We start from the raw sequence: 18,764 nt of genomic DNA on the forward strand, positions 1-18,764 counted from the left end.
TTGAGGAGTAACTTTGAACATTGATACCTTTTACTTTCAAGTGAGTTATACAACTGCTTAATTCAGGGAAAATTGTATTCACATTTTATTGAGGTAGTTGCTTTTGTTTTTCCCCTTCAGGAGAAAGCTCTGTGCCAGTGTTACAGTTGGCTGTGGTCACTAGCTGGCTGCCTGGTAACGGCACAGTTTGTGCATTCCATGGCGGAGCTCCAAAGAGGCCGAGTGCTCCACTGGGGAGCGGATGTATGAGCTCCAGGTTTCTGACATGAACATTACTGATGATGCCCCTACTGAAAGACCTCATTATTGTCATGGCAAATACTGGGAGAACAAAGAGACCATTGTCAGAACAGAGGACTATCTGTTATTGTTAATTGAATATTTTTGATTATGGTATTAGGTTGGTTAGGGTATTACGGCATGTCTTTTGGGGGGCATGGATTCATTTGTGCAGCTTCTCTTAATACAGGAACTAAGTAGCACATGCTCACACACTCACGCATCCTTTATCTGAGTTGTGGTGAATGACAGCTGCAAACTGTTGCCATCTATTTGAAGAGTTCGCAGTCTTTGGGGGAGAGGGCAGAGGTGAGGAGTGTATGAAAAATGGCATGAATTTTGATATCTTTTTCACATTTAAGATTCTCTGTAAAATGATATAATTTGAATCAACACGAAGTTCTTCATGAGATTGTAGAGATATAAACATTTATTGCTGGAATCGATGTGTTTCCAATCTCAGGCAAAGACTAGAAGCATTGGACAACTTCGGAAAGTGGGTGATTACATTATCTCTGTGAAACCACACATTCTTTATAACAATGAAGAGCTGTAGGATGAGTGGAAACAACACTGGATGGAGGGATGAAGACCCGGATTCAGTTCCTGGTCTTTCATTAACAACCTTGGTGATCTTCAACAGGCAACTCCCTCCCTGAGATTTCGCCATAAACAGGGGTTGAGCTGTAAGGTGTTTGTGAGCTCTGAAATACTATTATTTTGTGAACAAACAAGACCGTAAGTTTTTATTACTGTTTTCAGTTGTTCCAGAGCACTTAAATCTGACAGTTGAATTCCCTGAAACTTGTTTTCCTTGTTCCATTAGTAAGGGCATGGGACTTCCAAGTGCATCACAACATCATGGCTCCACACTGGGATTGTTCCACTAAGAAATGAGGTCACTACTTAGAATTTACTTTTGAATTTCTCTGAATGTTACTTCCAGGGCAGGACATTCTTGACTTATTTTGTGTTTTCCCTTTGCAGTGTGACAGATATTCAGGTAATAATTCAGGTAATCATACGATGCATTTTTTGAGTTTGCTCCCCTAAATTCAGCCTACTTCCTTCCTTATTTTTATAGCAATAATTGTTATTATTTTCTTTCATCTGGGAAGTCCTGGGAGGTAGTTGGGTTAGTTGATTGTAGGATGACGTGACAGAGAGGACCTTGTTTAGCTGTATTATTTATTCACCATTTAAGCCACTTCATTTCCATGATCTTAATTTTTCCAAATATCAGCTTCCCATATCATGGCCTATAGGCATTCTGGGAAGCCTACAGTCAAAGGAAAGAATGGAAGATTTAGCAAAGAATACAAAAAAGAAATTAACTTTTATTGAATTTATGCTTTCAAAAGACATGGGTATGGAACATACTATTTTTTGATGCTAACACGAGCAGCCTGAGGGGCAGAAACGTGAGATATTAATGATGTTGATAGATATTCTATTTTCTGAATGTCACATTAGATGTTGGTGCTTTGGTTCAAAAACAAAGTGATAATATTATCACAAAATTTTAATGTTTTGGAGGAACATTCAGTTGAATGCTATGTAATAAAAAATGTTTTTGTTTCTTCCCACAACAGGCTGGTAGTGATTTTGTGGGTCCTTTCTCTTAAGATTAGGGTTTCTTTTACATTCTGGTCTCCTCTAGAGGTCGATTCATGAAGTCTTGAATAGCCTGATGCAAAGGAAGCCACTTTTTGATAGATGCTTTCAGCGCTGTAATCCAGCTGTAGAAATAACAGTACAGGCCAGTTCATTTAAAAAAAAATTGGACTGTAGGAAGATGAAATGTTAAAAAATCATTTAAATTTATTTTCTAATAATTTCTCTCGGTTATTTAGTTTGAAATCAATAGAGTAAACCCTCATCCTTAGGTTTGGATTGAATGAAAGGTAAAACACCAAATGCAGAGTATGTAATGTTTAGCAAAGAAGTAAAACTATGTTCATATAAATACTAGGATGAGAAGAATGTTCAATGTTTGTAGACAGTGATTAATGGAGCTATAGGGCTTTTGCAATTATTAATAGTACTTTACTGTTCCTATAGAAATTTCAAATTCAGTTGATCAAATATAGAGTTATCAAATATTGCCATTAGAGCAAGATATTCCTTTATTACATTCTATTAACCACAGCAAACTCTCTAGGTTAGCTCCCCTCTCTTTTCTATTTCCTTCTTTTCATTTTATTTGGTGATGGTTTATAAAGTGTACCCATATAGAATTTATTCTAAGGGTAATTAGCACGTGTCATGTTTTTAAAAGAAAGGTTGGGTCAGATAAGCTTGGGTAGTGGGATTTATGAAGAGGTAACCAGGATTCTTTCTAGCAGGGTGTGTCAGGAACATTGATAAGTTAATATGTTTTGTGATTCTCTAAGATGGAAATATGATATGGATCATTTCCTAAAAACTATTTTGCGGGAGTAGGGCATCTTGTGGAGCCAGAATTCCATGAACCACACTTTGCAAAACTCTACTCGTATGCTTTGAAGTATTTCTCTAGTGACTCACTATTGCTTCCTATCGATAATATTGACTCATGGATTTGGCAGTGAAATCTAACTGTTCAACCTCCACTCTTAGAGAAGACAGTGGATTTTAACAGATAAGGGTTAATTTTATTTTACTGACCCTTTTTCTAATATGCCAGCTGGAGTCTTACCTTCAAGGGAACCATCTTAGTTTGCCACCCAGATTGTATAGCATAAGCCCAAGGAAAAAGATCTTGGCAAAATATCTAGCAATTCTATATTCATTAACCTCCCACTCTAGCCTATCCTTAGGAATGAGTGGTGCAGACAAGGTTTACATAATGGGAGAAGGTAGGGAGACTCCTCTCTTCCCTAAAGGTTACTGGCTAGAAATCCTGAAATTCTACTTTCAGAGTTTATTTCTTTGAGTTAAAGCAATGCATTTGGTTCTTGTAAATACCCATGGAAATTTTACCATGTCCTCTGTTTTAATAAATTACTGTGAATTTCTTTATTAGATCTTTTTAACCCAGACAGTTGGGAGAAAGCATCTGGATGAGGTGAGGGATGGTCATCAAGTAGTTGATAGTAGGAATGAGAGATGGAGGGCACAGGACATCTTGAGTACTGAAATTAGATGGAGGATGATCCTCTAGGTACCAGAGAATCCTTCTTTTGCCTCATGGTTTTGTCTCTTTTGACTCTACTGCTATTTTTTCCCCCAAATCATCATGAACCCAAGTGCCCATGTGTGCATGTCAAAGTGGATACTGAACATATTGAATTAGATAGGTAAGTTCTATATCCTTCAATGGCTTATAACAAAGCCAAACAACTGACCAAATTCGGATGGACATATCAATAAGAGTTATATGAAAGGAGGTGAGACAGCAAATCTGAATTAATAACATAGTATTCATGGAAAACTGTGTTAGTAGATTTTTTTTTTTTTTATGTTTAAGTCTGAGCCCATTGCCTTGGGGAGAATTGTGGACTCCTTTTCCACTTAAAAAAGTACTTCTGGAGGAATCATCTTCTATGCATTGCAAGAAAAAACAATCCTGGGGAGTATTAGCTATGAAGACTATGCAAGAAAGGGAGAGAGTTAACTGAAGATGGGAACTGAAGTTGGAGAGTAAGGGTAAGGGTTTTGCTAAGAAGACTTATCAAAGCAGATGAAGAAGAAATATGCAGACCTTGACTTACCGTTGGTTTTCTGTATTATTTTCTGCACAGAAATAGAAAGTCTTGAACTCTTCAGATGGAGGTTTGAGTTCAATTACTGACTGCTTGAAGCTAAGGATCTGCTCGTTCACCCTGTATCCTTGCAGATATAGACCACCTACAGAGGGTGAAAGAAAAAAAAAAATGAGAATAGGGAAAGAGTAAGATGGGGGAAAAAAAGGGAATCTGAAAAAGCATCAAGAAAACTTTGTATCTGAAGGAATCTCTAATTCTAGGTGTCTAATTTTATAGATGAAGACACTGAGACTTGGAAGAATATGTAATTTAAGGTCCTCCACTAACGATTAATGGCAAGACTGGTAATACAGGTGGATTTCCCAGTTTTCATTTTTGTGGTCTTCTCATTATGTGTTCAGTATTTAGCTTGGGTTACTGTGGGTCTAAACCAGGTACTTTACCTGGAGGACACATTTTGAAATAAACTTTTTGGTATCAAAGAGTGACACCTGCAATATCACATTAGAGGAAAATTAAATACTATTTGCTTAGGCAGAACCATTAAAACAGCTTTCCTGAATAATAATGGAGATTGCCAGCAGTTTCTAAAACCAATGTAGATTCTCACCTTCTTTGTGAATATGCAAAGCACATTTAAAATGTGAACCCACAGGGTGATATGAGGGAGCCAACTTGAATTAAAATGAGAATAAATGACTGGTTTTGGAAGATAATTTTTTTTCCCCATGGTCCTTTGAGTCCAAGTTAGTGGTTATATATTTCTTGGCCTGAATTTTGTTTCCATTGTCTGGGGGTAGAGAAAGGATATTGGTCTGGGGGAAGAGGCTAAAAACTCAAAACCTTTATGTGTTTTATAGTGTCTTGATGCTCTGTGGTAACCTGAATCTCGTGTACACAATCTAGGTAACGTCATTAATATCAGTGATTAGATGTTTAAACCTGTTTCTTGCTCTTGCTAACTCTTATTCTAATCTCCCACTTCCTCCCAGGAGCCACTTTAGTGCATTGTACTAACAAAATACAAAAATACAACTTGGATGTTTGCCCTATCTGGTAGTTATTCTATACCAAAACGAAACCATGAAGGAAAAATTTCATCCCTTTGACTATGGCTGACCTTTGTTTTCCTTTTGGTTATATTTGGTACTGATGTATACTGTCCGGAAGTCAGACATTTTTTCTTTTTAAACCGAAAGAGTGGCTTTTGGACTTTAAAATTTGTCTGTTTTATAGGGGGGGGTTTACTTTTTTTTTTTTTCCTTAAAATTTGTTTATTTATTTATTTATTTATATGAAGTTTATTGTCAAATTGGTTTCTTTTTTTTTTTCAAATTGGTTTCCATACAACACCCAGTGCTCATCCCAAAAGGTGCCCTCCTCAATACCCATCACCCCCCCTCCCCTCCCTCCCACCCCCCATCAACCCTCAGTTTGTTCTCAGTTTTTAAGAGTCTCTTATGCTTTGGCTCTCTTCCACTCTAACCTCTTTTTTTTTTTTTTTTCCTTCCCCTCCCCCATGGGTTTCTGTTAAGTTTCTCAGGATCCACATAAGAGTGAAACCATATGGTATCTGTCTTTCTCAGTATGGCTTATTTCACTTAGCATAACACTCTCCAGTTCCATCCATGTTGCTACAAAGGGCCATATTTCATTCTTTCTCATTGCCACGTAGTATTCCATTGTGTATATAAACCACAATTTTTTTTATCCATACATCAGTTGATGGACATTTAGGCTCTTTCCATAATTTGGCTATTGTGGGCACCTGAATGGCTCAGATGGTTAAGCATCTGACTATGGCTCAGGTCATGATCTTATAGGGGGGGTTTAGATGCAACACTAAATTAATTTTTTTTTTATTTAAAAAGAGTGAGTTTCAAAGCTAACTTCTAGAAATGCATTCATTTCAGAAATGGTTAGATTTTTTTTCCCCTTTAGTAGGTCCCAGTAAAATGGTATTTATAAAAATCAGAGAGTGACTTGTGTCTTTGTGCTAATCTACACTACACAACATGAAATTCACACATTTGAAGTGGGCAATGATTTTTAGTTTATTTATGGAGTGGTGTGACCATCACCATAATCTAATTTTAGAACATTTTCATCACCTCAAAAAGAAACTCCATACCCATTAGCAGTCATTCCCCACTTGCTGCCCCAACTAGGTGACTCTAACCTACTTTCTATCTCTATGGATTTGCTTTTCCTGGGAAACTTAATATAAATGGAATCATACAATATGCAGTCTTTTGTGACTGGCTTCTTTTATCCGGTATGATGTTTTCAAGGTTCATCCATGTTGTGTCGTGTATCAGTACTTCATTCCTTTTTATGGATAAATGATATTCCATTGTATGGGTATACCACATTTTATTTATCTATTCATTAGTTCATGGATGGACATTTGAGTTTTCTTCATTTTCATGACTATAATGATTAAAATTATGAATACTTATATACAAATTTTTGCATAGATATATATTTTGGGGTATATCCTAGAATTAGAATAAGCAATGTGCTAGATGTGTCAGAACTATAGGCTACCCAAAGACATATCCAAGGGTTATTTTGCTGTCTTAATTCTCTGCTCCCAACAATAGCACAATGCATTTATATTACTGTACTGGTTTCTGACGTCTTCTTACTTGTGAGATTTCCCTTTCTCATATGTCTAAGCAGATATGAATACCCTCTTCTGTCCCTACACTTTTTGAGAATGGATGGAAAGTTTTGTCCAAAAATATGTCTGCTACAAACAGGAAAGTTTCTGACCCCTTTTCTAACCAGTTGCAGGGTAGAAATGATTGGCAGTAAAGACGTCTGACTATAACCCTATTACCTCATTTGAGATGACCTCATTGGTCCAGTCTCTATCTGTTATTAAGTAGCAGCAATAAATAGCAAGCTGGCGCAACATTTGGACAGAGATTTCTCAGAAGAACTATGCAAGCATTAAGTGTTCCATTTGTTGCAATAATGTAAAATATATCTGAGAAGTGCACATAGACCTTGATGTGATTTATTCAAGAACAATAGTTAAGTCACAATTTGTTACTTTCAGCTTTTGCTGGAGAGAGATAAGAGGGAAAAAAATCAAGTATATGGTGAATGACAAGGAGCCTGAGGGCCTATGAAGAGGCATTTGACCAAAGGGCTTTTGGAAATACTTGTACAGTGGCTTTTTAATATTAGCCAGCATAGGAGAGGCCGTGATGCATATTGTTAAAGTATGAGCACTTTCCTTGACAGTAAGCACAGACTTCAGGGAGCTGACCAGTGCTATTTCTACAACTCTTACAATACACATTAGAGGCATGTTTATCTAGCTGAAAGTACAATGTGAGATTCGCATCTACCCTGTTTTTTCCAGGAAATTAGGGCCATGTGGCTTCTCACGTTGCGTACTTTCCCCTTTCACTGTTATCGTTTCCCTGCCTTCTCTTTGCTGTCCCCGGGATTGTCTCAGTCCCTCAGGTGACTGTTACAGTAAATAAGTCAGGTCCCAAATACTACACATACCTTTAGAAGAAATATCATGTGAGGTGTTCGGGATCTCTTATAAAGAAGATAAATCAATGGGATAAAATTAATATAAAATAAAATGAAAATAAAGCAGTAAAGCCTCTGAGATGCTGTGGTCAGGGGACCATGTCTCTATGAAGTGGTGACCACAGAAAGTTGAGTCTTAATAACAAAGCAACTAATATCCTAGGTGGATGACAAAGATAATTAAAAGGAAAGAACCTAAGATTCTGAACACAAAACTGACCAGGAATGCAGAGACAATGTTTTTGTACATGAGTATTTTTCCAGGCTTTTTGCCTGTGATCCAAAGATGTGATAAATACAGAGCTCTATGGGTTTTCATACAGTTAGACCAAAAGTTTTGTGGAACATTGTGATGTACCATGATATTTTCTATTCAATTAAATTCTATTCTGTTGTACATTTTTTTTTTAATGTTTAGTTATTTTTGAGAGAAAGAGAGAGAATGATAAAACCTGAGCGGGGGAGGGGCAGAGAGAGAGGAAGACACAGAATCCGAAGCAGGCTCTAGGCTCCAAGCTGTCAGCACAGAGCCCGACATGGGGCTCGAACCCACAAACTGTGAGATCATGACCTGAGCCAAAGTTGGATGTTTAACCAACTGAGCCAGCCAGGAGCCCTTATTCTGTTGTACTTTTAAATACTTGCCACAACCTACTACATTGACTGCATGGCTCAGTAAGGGGGTAAAAACCTGTGGTTTGGCGAATAATGCTATAAATAGTAACCAGGGCCTGTTTCACTGGGCTGGAGAATAAGGAACCAAGCAAGGGTAGGATATGCAAGAGCCAAGCAGAGCTTGGACAATACAAGTGAAGGAGGAACTATAGATCAGACCAGCACAAAGGTCATTCACTTAGCATAACCTGGAAGAACTGAGTATAAGTATTAGAACTCTGTACAATCTTTATAAATATAACGATTCACATTCCATGCATATAAAAATGATTACATTCAACTGAGTACTTTATTTTATTTTTAATTGATTCATTTTAGTGCCTGTGGTGTTCATGGCACAGCATAGGTTCAGCCCTAACTCAATAAATTTCTTCACTGTCCTTACAATTCCCAGTTGTTGTGATAAATAGTTGGACTGTGCGGATCATGGCTATGGCAGCCAATGTGCTGATTTCCAGAGACTAGATGCCAAATACTGAGTACTACTTTAAGAAGACTAATTTCTGGCAGGGAGTGCTATATATAGCATTATGGCTAAGAGTTTGGGCATAAAGATTTGGATAGCATTTGCTCAAATTTTGTCCCCTAACAGCTAGGTGACCACATCAGCATGTTAGTTAATTTCTCTAAGCCTTAGTTTCTGACTTATACTGGGGCAATAACCGTGGATGTTTTGCAAATATTAGTTTTAGATGATGAGCATAAAGTACTTATTTAAGTGCTGGACACACAGGAAGCATTCAATGAGACATACTTTCTGCCACCAATACACCTGAGCAGAATGATCCAGGCCTCTCAAAAAAATGCGGCTCCCCAGGGCAGTGATTCTTAGTGGACAGTAGAGAGAAGCATTTCTCTTTTGGGGATTTTCCACAGGAGATTTCCATATGCCTCTGTCTCAGCTTGGGTCTCACTGTGCCAGATCATTGGCTACGGGCCTCAGGTCACGATGCAAGTTAAGATGTATAAGATTGAGAAGGGCTCTTAGGAAAAGAATGTAAACCTCACTGCAAAATTCCAATCTTGGGAAGGGTAAAGCACCCCAGAAGAGCTCCTGCACAGCCACCTTAATGCTAATGAAGAGTGAGCTGCTGATTAACCTTGGGAGAGCTTCCATCCGGACCCAGCAGCTGTCAGGGTGAGAGTGGGGAGGAGGTGGAAGTAAAGTGTATTTTCTGGCACAAGGTGCATGCTTAGGCAAATGGCACTTTTTATTCAAGAAAGAGTAGAGTCATGTAAAACCCTAAATCACAGGCCTCGATTTTAGAACATGGCCTAGACATAGCATTTTCTTTTGGAATTTCAGCAAGAAAAATGTTCTTTTAATCCATATTTGAGATAATTTAAGCTAGAAATGGAGGGCCCGTGGACATAGGAATATTTAAGATGTATGGCTGGTTAAGAATGAATGGGCTTGGATTACATATTTTTATTAGTCACAGAATGATCTTTTTTAAGAGAGGAATTAAAAATTGATAGAAATTAGGTAACTTCCTAGGGCTAGAAAGAGTATGATGTGTCAGAAAGACTAGGCTTCTGGTGGCTTGAGTTCTGGTTTTGCCTTTGAATTGATTTTCCAATCTTCTAACCATTCTCTACTATTACATGAGGGGATGACAAACTACTCACACTTCATGAGAGTAATGGCCACTTGGGGTCATTTAATCATTGATTCATTGATTCATTGATTCATTCATTAAAAATACATAGTATAGGGTCATCTTTGGAGCATATAGTCTCTTAGAAGAGATAATATGGCTCTCTGGAGGTAACATACAAGGTAGAGAGTGGTAAGTGTCACAAGATGGGTAAATGTGGAAGTTCAGAGAGGGGAGACACTTTGTCTAAGACCATCTGGGATTGCTGGACAGGAAAGATGACTGGTGACTGAATAAAAATTTGAAGGGCAGGTGGAATCTGAACAACTTGTGTTGAGGAATCAGTAGATATACACCGGTTCAGGGGAAGGAACTAGAAAAAGCAAAGACATGGTGCCAGAAAAAGGTTTAAGACATGTGGTGAGTTATGGAAATAGAACATGACCATGTTTGATTAGAGTGCAAGGTGCTTTAACACAAGGAGTGGAAAAGAAAACCAGAGAGAAGGGTTTTGAGACAAAGTATAAAACTCTAGAGTACTATCTATGGAGTCAACAAAGAACCATGGAAGGTTCTGGAAAGATGTGTGAAATGATAAGAGCTGAATATAAAGAAGATGTCCATTTTTGTCTATTTTTTTTCTTTTTTTGGTGTAACTTAGGCTACCTGGGTTCAAATACTTTCTTCACCATTTACTATCCAGGGGACCACAAGCAAATGATTTAACCTTGTTAAGCATTAGTTTGCAAACTGGTAGGTGGCATAATAGCCTATTTTCTGAGTGTGTTGTTGAAATTAAATAAAATGGTAAGTAAAAATACTTTAACAGAGTGACCAATACAAAAGGAGGACTTACTAAATGGCAACTCTACTTTTGTTATTATTTTTAGGCCATTTATTAGTAGCCATTTTCCAGTTCTCCAAGTAGAACTTTTCTAAGTAGGACCTCCTTCTGACTTTTCAGAATAAGGGAAGCCACCTAGTGGCTGTTATTACTGTTTTAAACTTGGAGTCAGTAGCAGTCTCTGGGCCCCAGGGGTTTGGAAGCACTTTGTTAATATTTCAGTTTGGAATAATCTAAGCATCAATCCTAAACATTCCCTTTGAATCTATGGAAACAGTCTCTTAAAAATGAGCTTCATTGATTTGGAAATTAAAATGATTCAGACTTTTGTGGTGATATTTTATAATAAAAATCCCAATCCATGACTACTTTGGAGTTTTGTTTTATTTACCTTCATTCCCATCCTGGTATCAGGTGCTTAAAACTATGGACTTGGGGAGTGCCTGGGTGGCTCAGCTGGTTAAGCCTCAGACTCTTGTTTTTGGCTCAGGTCATGATTTCACAGTTTGTGAGTTCGAGCTCTGTGGTGGGCTCTGTGCTGACGGCATGGTGCCTGCTTGAGGTTCTCTCACTCCTTCTCTCTCTCTCTGCCCTTCCCCCACTCTCACTTTCTCTCTCAAAATAAATAAATAAACTTAAAAAAAAACTATGGATTTGGAGTTAAATAGCAACAGCCTGTTGTGTAAGTGCTTAGAGATGCTGGCTATCTCTTAATAGTTGAAAATATTTTGGGTCATGTTATAATATTCTCAAATGGAAAGTTCAATAAGTGAAAGAGAATCATTATATCATTCATCCTGAGTGATAAGAAATGGACCACAGTGTGATATTCACCTCGTACTTCTTTTGTACTTTCCAAGAAGGCTGAAATGGTCACCAGATACTTCCTTCCCATTTGGCATGGCTGTCTAGCTTAAATAAACATAAGCATTAATGCTAAAAAAATGACTGGGATTCCAGGATGTTTACTACTGCTAACTATTTAAGGTTATTCATTTGGGGAAAAAAATCCAAGTGCAAATAAAATAGCAATAATCGCTTTTGTCAAAAACTGCAAAAGTCTAGGGGTGACTGGCTGGCTCACTCAGTGGAGCGTGTGACTCTTGATCTCAGGGTCATGAGTTCAGTCCCCACACTGGGTGTAGAGATACTTGAAAATAAAATCTTTAAAAAAGACTACAAGAAGGCAAAATATTTCTTGTCAAAATCAGACACAACTATTTTATTATTAGATTATCAAAGAGGCACCTGGGTGGCTCAGTCGGTTAAGTGTCTGACTCTTGGTTTCGGCTCAGGTCATGATCTTGCAGTTCATGAGTTCAAGTCCCACATCGGGCTCTGTGCTGACAGTGTGGAACCCTCTTGGGATTCTCTCTCTCTCTTTCTCTCTGCCCTCCCCTGCTTGCTCTCTCTGCCTCTCTCAAAATAAGTAAATAAACTTAAAATAAAAAAAACAAATTATTAAATCATATTGTTTATATGCCCATTTTGCATATATAGCTTTTAATATATATAGTTTAATAAGTATGTAAATGTGTACATTTTATAGAGTGAGAGCTTTTTATAGAGAGAGCTTTACATGTAGAGCTTAAGTCACCCTGATAACAATTACCTCGTGTGATCTTCACAACAGTCCTTTGAAATAGCTATTTGCATTTTACCAATGAGGAAAGTAAGTTTTAGGAAGTGAAGTAACTTGCCCAAGGAAAAGTGACAGTTAATGTTCCTTTTGTTATTCATTTATCCAACATTAGGAATGTTCTGACAAAAGGGAGTTCCTAGCAGAAAGTTATTGACATTAACTCTGAATGCCATCAGTAACCAAAAGAATGAAGGAGCTCACTTTTGCTTTTCTAGGCAAAAAAAGCTTGGGTTTACATCTACAGGATCTGGAGTTCGCTTGGCTGTGTTTAGAACTCAGCTTCGTTGCTTACTATGTGTGATCTGGTAAGTTAAGTAGGCTTTCCAGCCAGTTTTCTTCTTTGTAAAAGGAGGATAATAACAGTATCTCTTCACTGGAGGATAAATGAACTAATTTAGGTAAGGCACACAGTATAAGGCTTGGTAAGAGGTCCATAAAGGTAGGATGTCACTCCTATTACTATTGTAATTACTATCATTTCAACTGAAAGTTGAGTCCATACCTGAGGCCTGGGTGGAGCGAATGCTAGCATAGAAGTACAAGCAGCCATCCTTCAGAATGCAGTAGTGCTGGACCCACATGTCTGTATTTCTGTCCAGTTGGTGCAAAAGGCCTAGGCACTCTGGGTTCTTGATAGCCAGGGGTGGGAGGTTACTGTTGTGCAGGGTAACGTCTTCCCAGACATGGTTCTGCAAGTGTAGCACAAAGGGATCTTCTGAGTGCTCATCCTGTGCCAGTGGTCATTGACTCCCAGGAGCCAATGACATCAGCACTAAGGCTGTTTGTCTTCAGAAAAAGCACTGCCCTCAGTGATTCTATTGCCAAGGCAATCTAATACTTGAGCAACTAGCCAGAAAACCTGAATTCACGTCCCTTCTCTTTGGTTTCTGTTCTAGTGTCAGGAAATCAAAAGATTATTTCACTGACCACTGGGATTGTCCTCTTAGCCCTGTTCCTGGCATGCCTACTGTGTCTAATAGCAGCCGTTGGTTCATGCTTCACTTTAGAACTCCCATTTGTGCAAAGGACCAAGTTAAAGGCCCCAGGCCAGATCTGGCCTTAAGCTCACATGGTCAGTGATGTGCCAGGTCATGATAAATCCAGATCTTCTACCCTGGAGGGCAGTCCTTGGTCCATAGGCCTGAGAGGCAGGCTTTCTCTGTAACCTGACCTGAGGCAGTAGATGCAATGCTTCATCTCGTTATCACAATGCCCTACCAGGTGCCGGCCAGTTTCTCTTCCATATTTAGTTTCCATTTTGCTCTTTAGTTTTAAAAGGGCAGTGCAGAAGATTTCAGAAGGCAGAGCCGGCTGTATTCTTTGCTGTGAAGAGGGAGCCTGTGGGGAGCTTGGGTGTTCCTTTTTCATTCTGCTACAGACACTCTGAATGCATCAGCCGACTAGAGCCCTCTTACAAATATCAGCCTACTTAGGATGACACATTGGAGAGATGGATGAGTGTATTGAGCATTGTGTTCCAGGTAAAATGAAACACAAGTCTTGCTGTTTCTCATATGATGATGCCAGTGATTGTTCAGAAAGTCCACTTACAGGACACAGGGCAGTACATTTAAGCTCAAACAATCCAAATTTCCCTGAATGTGTAAGAGCCGAAACATGTAGAGAAGATAATGGATAGTAAATACCTTTTGCTTGTATGACATGTGGTGAGGAAATGAGCATATTTAAAGGAAGTGTATGACCTTATTAGAAATCTTACACATAGCATACAAAGGAAACAGTTGGGCACTAAAGCAATCCCCTCCCCACCAGCCAGGTGATAGCACTAGCTCAGAAAGTGGGGTATCAAATGTCTTAGGGGCTAAAGGAATGACTCACCTGTTGATGTTAGGAAGTTAAAGGTCAAGCCCAAATTAGAAAGTATATTGCTTCAAGACTGGGAGTTTTGAACAGGTAGGAACAGTGAAAGTTGGGCTAGTATGTGTCCAAAACAAGGGTATGGCCATTAAGCAGTGCATTTCTGAACATGCGACATGCAGTTTCTAACATGCTGCTCAGCCTACGGCTCTATCCTAGGACATTCCTGAGATCTTGTACTTGGGGATTGAAAAGAAAACAGAAGCAGTGGTTTAACCTCCTGGACTGCTCCCTGTAAAATGGAAATCCCACCCCAATTTGTGACTACCTAGCGAGTTCACTGAGAGAAATGTCACACAAACCCCTGAAAATAAAAAGAACAGCAGGAAGGCAAGTTCCCTCATGGAATCTGAATAGAAATCCCTGTTAACTTAAAATCCTCTTTCCCAGCTTTTAGAGCAGATCTGAGAAGTCCCAGGGTGAACTGCATGACATTTGACTTGATCCTTTCCCCCTCTGAGGAGAAGAGCAGGATGAAGGCAGAGATGAATATCAAGGATACCTTACCTGGCGGACGGGATGGATTGCTTTGTCCATTGCCTCCAGCCACCTGAAAGACAGTAAAATGAGAGGAACTCTCCTTTGGGGACTGGGTAAGTATCATTCGGAGGGGCTTGCTCGTCTCCCTGGAAACCCATCTTCCAGACAGAATACTCCTGAGACTCAGATATATTTCACGGCTGGAAGATGATGGTCGAAAGGCAACACATTCTTACAAAATTGGTATTACTGGATGGCAAAATCCCACCTCCGCCAGGCATATTTAAAATAAATTATTATCCCTCTCCTTTACCACTGTTTAATTAGTGACTAAGATAAAATTTCTTCACTCTTTATTTTACCAAGGCATGTGAATTAATTACCACCAGCAGGGCTAGTAACGATTTGGTGTTAATAACTATAAGGCACGGGCTATTACAATATGGAAAGACTGGCAGTCACTGTCCTTAGCTCCCTCCCCAAGTGTTCCTTGGACAGAGTAGACACATTTAGTGCACCATTAGTGCTCCTACTTGAGGTCTATATTTTCTTAGTCTCGTCTACTTAGCCAGCTACCAGCCTATCCACCCCATTTGCCAATCTTTTAAATTTTCTTTTAAACCCTGTAACTTTCAATCAAACCATACTGCTTGCTCTTCTCCCCAAAGTTTGATTTATTCCCTCTGCCTTTTTCTGTTCCATTTCTTCTTTTGCACGCTTGTCTGATCCTGTGCCACACCCTTTGTAAACTCTTCCCTCATCCCCGCCTTGGGAGATCCTCACTCCCTACACTCAGTTCCTGTGCCACTTTGTCTTCTCCTGTAGCACTTCTTAATGTTTCTTTGGCATTACAAATATGCAACCAAATGCCCTATCTTCTTAGTTCTGAGCTTTTTTGAAGGCAAGAATTGGCATTTAATCATACTAATAGTCTGTGGAGAACTTAAAACACTGTCTTGGGCACATTAGCTAACCAACAAATATTGTGTTCCTGAATTGAAATACAGTCAGGTTACCATCATCATGTTTCCCTCTTTGTCCTTTAAAGCAACATGCATTTGAATCAATAATGTTCTACAAGTAGGAACAGTATATTGTTTGTCTCAGAGGTTTCAGACCTAGGCTTCTCTTTAAGATTGGAACTGAGTCCAATTCCTTTTTTTTTTTTTTTTGAGTCCAATTCCTTTTAAAGAAACACTCAACACCGTTGACCTCTTACCTTTTTGTCAGTCTCCCTTACTTCTACTCCTTCCTACCTTCACCCTAAATTAGCAGCACTTACACTGCACTTTTCAGTTGACTCACTGGATTGACCAGTGATCTCCATTCCCTTAGGGTGATACAGCGAAGTAATGATCATAAGCCACTAAATGCTTAGAATTTGTAGGCTACCCTCTTAGAAAGCCTGCATACCTCTACCCCTCCAGTTGGGTTGTATGCTTAAAAATGTCAACTGGATTCATTCCCCACAAAGCTACATTATTACTATTTATTTTGCTCATCTCCCTGTAGTGTGCTAAATTGCAACCCTACTACATTATTTTTATAGCTAGGACTATCAATCTGATGGGCTTAAAATATATAAACCTGGTAACTTAGGGAAGCTAGACGTGACCGTGACACTACTAAGCTTTTTTAGAAAATGTGTAGATCTAAAGTAAATGAGTTAGGAGAAGATGTTTCAGTTCTTTAGCAATTCTGATAGAAAAAAAAAAAAACTGGGGGAATAATGAAGAACGCAACTTTACATACCTAGTAAAAAGATAGTTGATTGACTCACACTATAAACTTGCTGTTCCCTTCTCTACTTCCAACCCCCAAATCAATAAGACTGCTATTGAAGAAGCATTCCTCAACCCAAAGTGAGACTGGTAAGATCACAGATTAATGAATTACCTTTTCATTTCTTGGTTTGAGGTTGCACAGAGGCAAAACGTTCTATTTCCAGACTGAGGCACACAGTTAAACACAAATGGTTTTCCCAAACTGCTATCAATGCCAACTTCTGCACCTTCTAATTTTATTACTTCTAGAGGCGAACATTTTCCTTCATCCTGTAATTGATAAGGAAGAGGTTCAGCATGGGCACTGCAACTAAGCAGATAAGAGCGAACGTGAGTGAAGAAAGGAGGACTGAAGTTATTTTTTTATAATTGACTGTATGATCTGAAATGAAATTATAACCCAAATGAGTTTTTGTTGATTATGCTCCCCATGATATATTCCATGGAACTTCAGATCTCCAGCTATTATATTTTTCCACATCCCTTTTGAATACCCTCTATTAATATGCATTTTATTTATGCCAACTTGGGAAAGTATAGTTAATTATTAATGCCCATTTTTCCTATGAGAAAAAACATTAAAAGAAAATCACATTGGAATGCCTGGATGGCTCATTTGGTTAAGCATTCGACTTTGGCTCAGATCATGATCTCCCAATCCATGGGTTCAAGCCCTATGCCAGCCCTCTGTTGACATTTCCGAGCCTGGAGTCTTCTTCGGATTCTGTCTCTCCCTCTCTCTCTGCCCCTCCAACTCATACTCTCTCTCTCTCAAAAATAAATAAAACATTAAAAAAATTAAATTCACATTATAGGGGCATCTGGGTGGCTCAGTGGTTAAGTGTCCATCTTCAGCTCAGGTCATGATCTCGCGGATCATGAGTCTGACCCCTGCATTGGGCTTTGCACTGACAGCGTGGGGCCTACTTGGGATTCACTCTCTCCTGCTCCCTCTGTCTCTCCCCCAGTTGTGTGTGCACACATGCACATGTGTGCACTCCATCACAAAATAAAGCTTCTTAAAAAAATAAAAGAAGTTCACATTACAAAATATATGTGGTTGGTAGTGACATGAGATCTCTAGTTAGTTTCTACAATTAACATGTACTCCATGCTTACTGAGTATGGCCCTCTTCTAAATTCTTCACATCTCTTAATTGGTTTTGCTTCACAAATGCTTGCAAGGTAGTTGCTTTTATCATCTCTATTTTACAGATCAGGAAATTGCAACACAGAGAGAATCAAGAACACTTTTCTTTAAATGACAGTATTTTAAAATACCACCTATGTATGCAAGAGTAAAATAATTTTACAAGTAAATATTTTGTTATATTTATTTTACAATTATATCTCAAAACATCCTGTCCACTATTCATGTCCTCTCTAAAAATGACTATATTGTCGTTTAATTTATGTACCATAAAGTCACTAACTATATGCGTACAACTCAGTGATTTTTTTTAAGGCAAGGTACAGAGTTGTGAAACCGTTGCCACAATCTAGTTTTAGAACTTTCCATCAACCTCCAAATTTTCTTTCAGCCCATTTGCAGTCAATTGCCACCCTTGCTCCTCCAATCATAGGTAATCACACATCTGTTTTCTATTCCTATGAATTTTCCATTTCTGGACATTTCATATAAGTAGTATCATGTACTATGTTCTTTGTGATTGGCTTCTTTTACTTAGTGTAATGTTTTCAAGTTTCATCCGCAGTGTAGCATTTATTTGTTCTTCATTCCTTTTTATTTCTGAGCTATTATTCTATTATACAGGTATACATCATTTAGTTTGTCCATTCACAAGATAATGGCGATTTTTCTTTCAAGTTTTGGTCTATTTTGAATAATGCTGCTATAAACATTTGTGTACAGGTCTTTGTGTGGACATATGTTTTCATTCTCTTTGGTACCTTACTAAGAGTGAAAGTGTTGGGTCACATCGTAGGTTTAATTTTACAAGAAACTGCCAAACTATTTTCCAAAGCGGCTATACCATTTTACATTCCCACCAGTAGTCTATGAGTGTTCCAGATTCCCAACACCCTCACCAATAGTCTCTAGTGCTTGTCTTTTTTTATAATAGCTGCCGTCCTACTGGGCATATAGTAGAATCTCCTGGTGATTTTAATTTGCATATTTCTAATGGCTGATGTTGTGGAGCATCGTCCATACCAGAGGCTCTTAACCAGTTTTAGGTAACGACTTCCTTTGAGATGCAGATGAAAACCCTCTCACCCCTCCCCTAATACATTTATATGTGCACATATACACACATGTGTGCATGTAAATACATGTGTGAGACATGTTACATGTATACACATGTATGGGTACATATAAACACACAT

At 38.5% G+C, this 18,764-nt stretch overlaps 1 protein-coding gene across 1 annotated transcript in view; it reads right to left on the reverse strand.

Annotated features, from left to right (window-relative positions):
- Positions 1-1,596: 1,596 nt before the first annotated feature.
- The window catches only part of LOC125934344 (uncharacterized), a 42,670-nt gene continuing 25,502 nt past the window's right edge, over positions 1,597-18,764 (reverse strand). The window contains exons 2-6 of the mRNA XM_049647689.1: positions 16,531-16,688; positions 14,662-14,704; positions 12,779-12,965; positions 3,972-4,107; positions 1,597-2,018 (exon numbers count right to left, since the gene is read on the reverse strand). Of these exons, the coding sequence (XP_049503646.1) occupies positions 1,919-2,018; positions 3,972-4,107; positions 12,779-12,965; positions 14,662-14,704; positions 16,531-16,688 (624 nt within the window). The 3' untranslated portion in view covers positions 1,597-1,918. The remainder of the gene's footprint in view (positions 2,019-3,971; positions 4,108-12,778; positions 12,966-14,661; positions 14,705-16,530; positions 16,689-18,764) is intronic.

Source organism: Panthera uncia, assembly GCF_023721935.1.
Source record: "Panthera uncia isolate 11264 chromosome A1 unlocalized genomic scaffold, Puncia_PCG_1.0 HiC_scaffold_17, whole genome shotgun sequence".
Taxonomy (NCBI): Eukaryota; Metazoa; Chordata; class Mammalia; order Carnivora; family Felidae; genus Panthera; species Panthera uncia.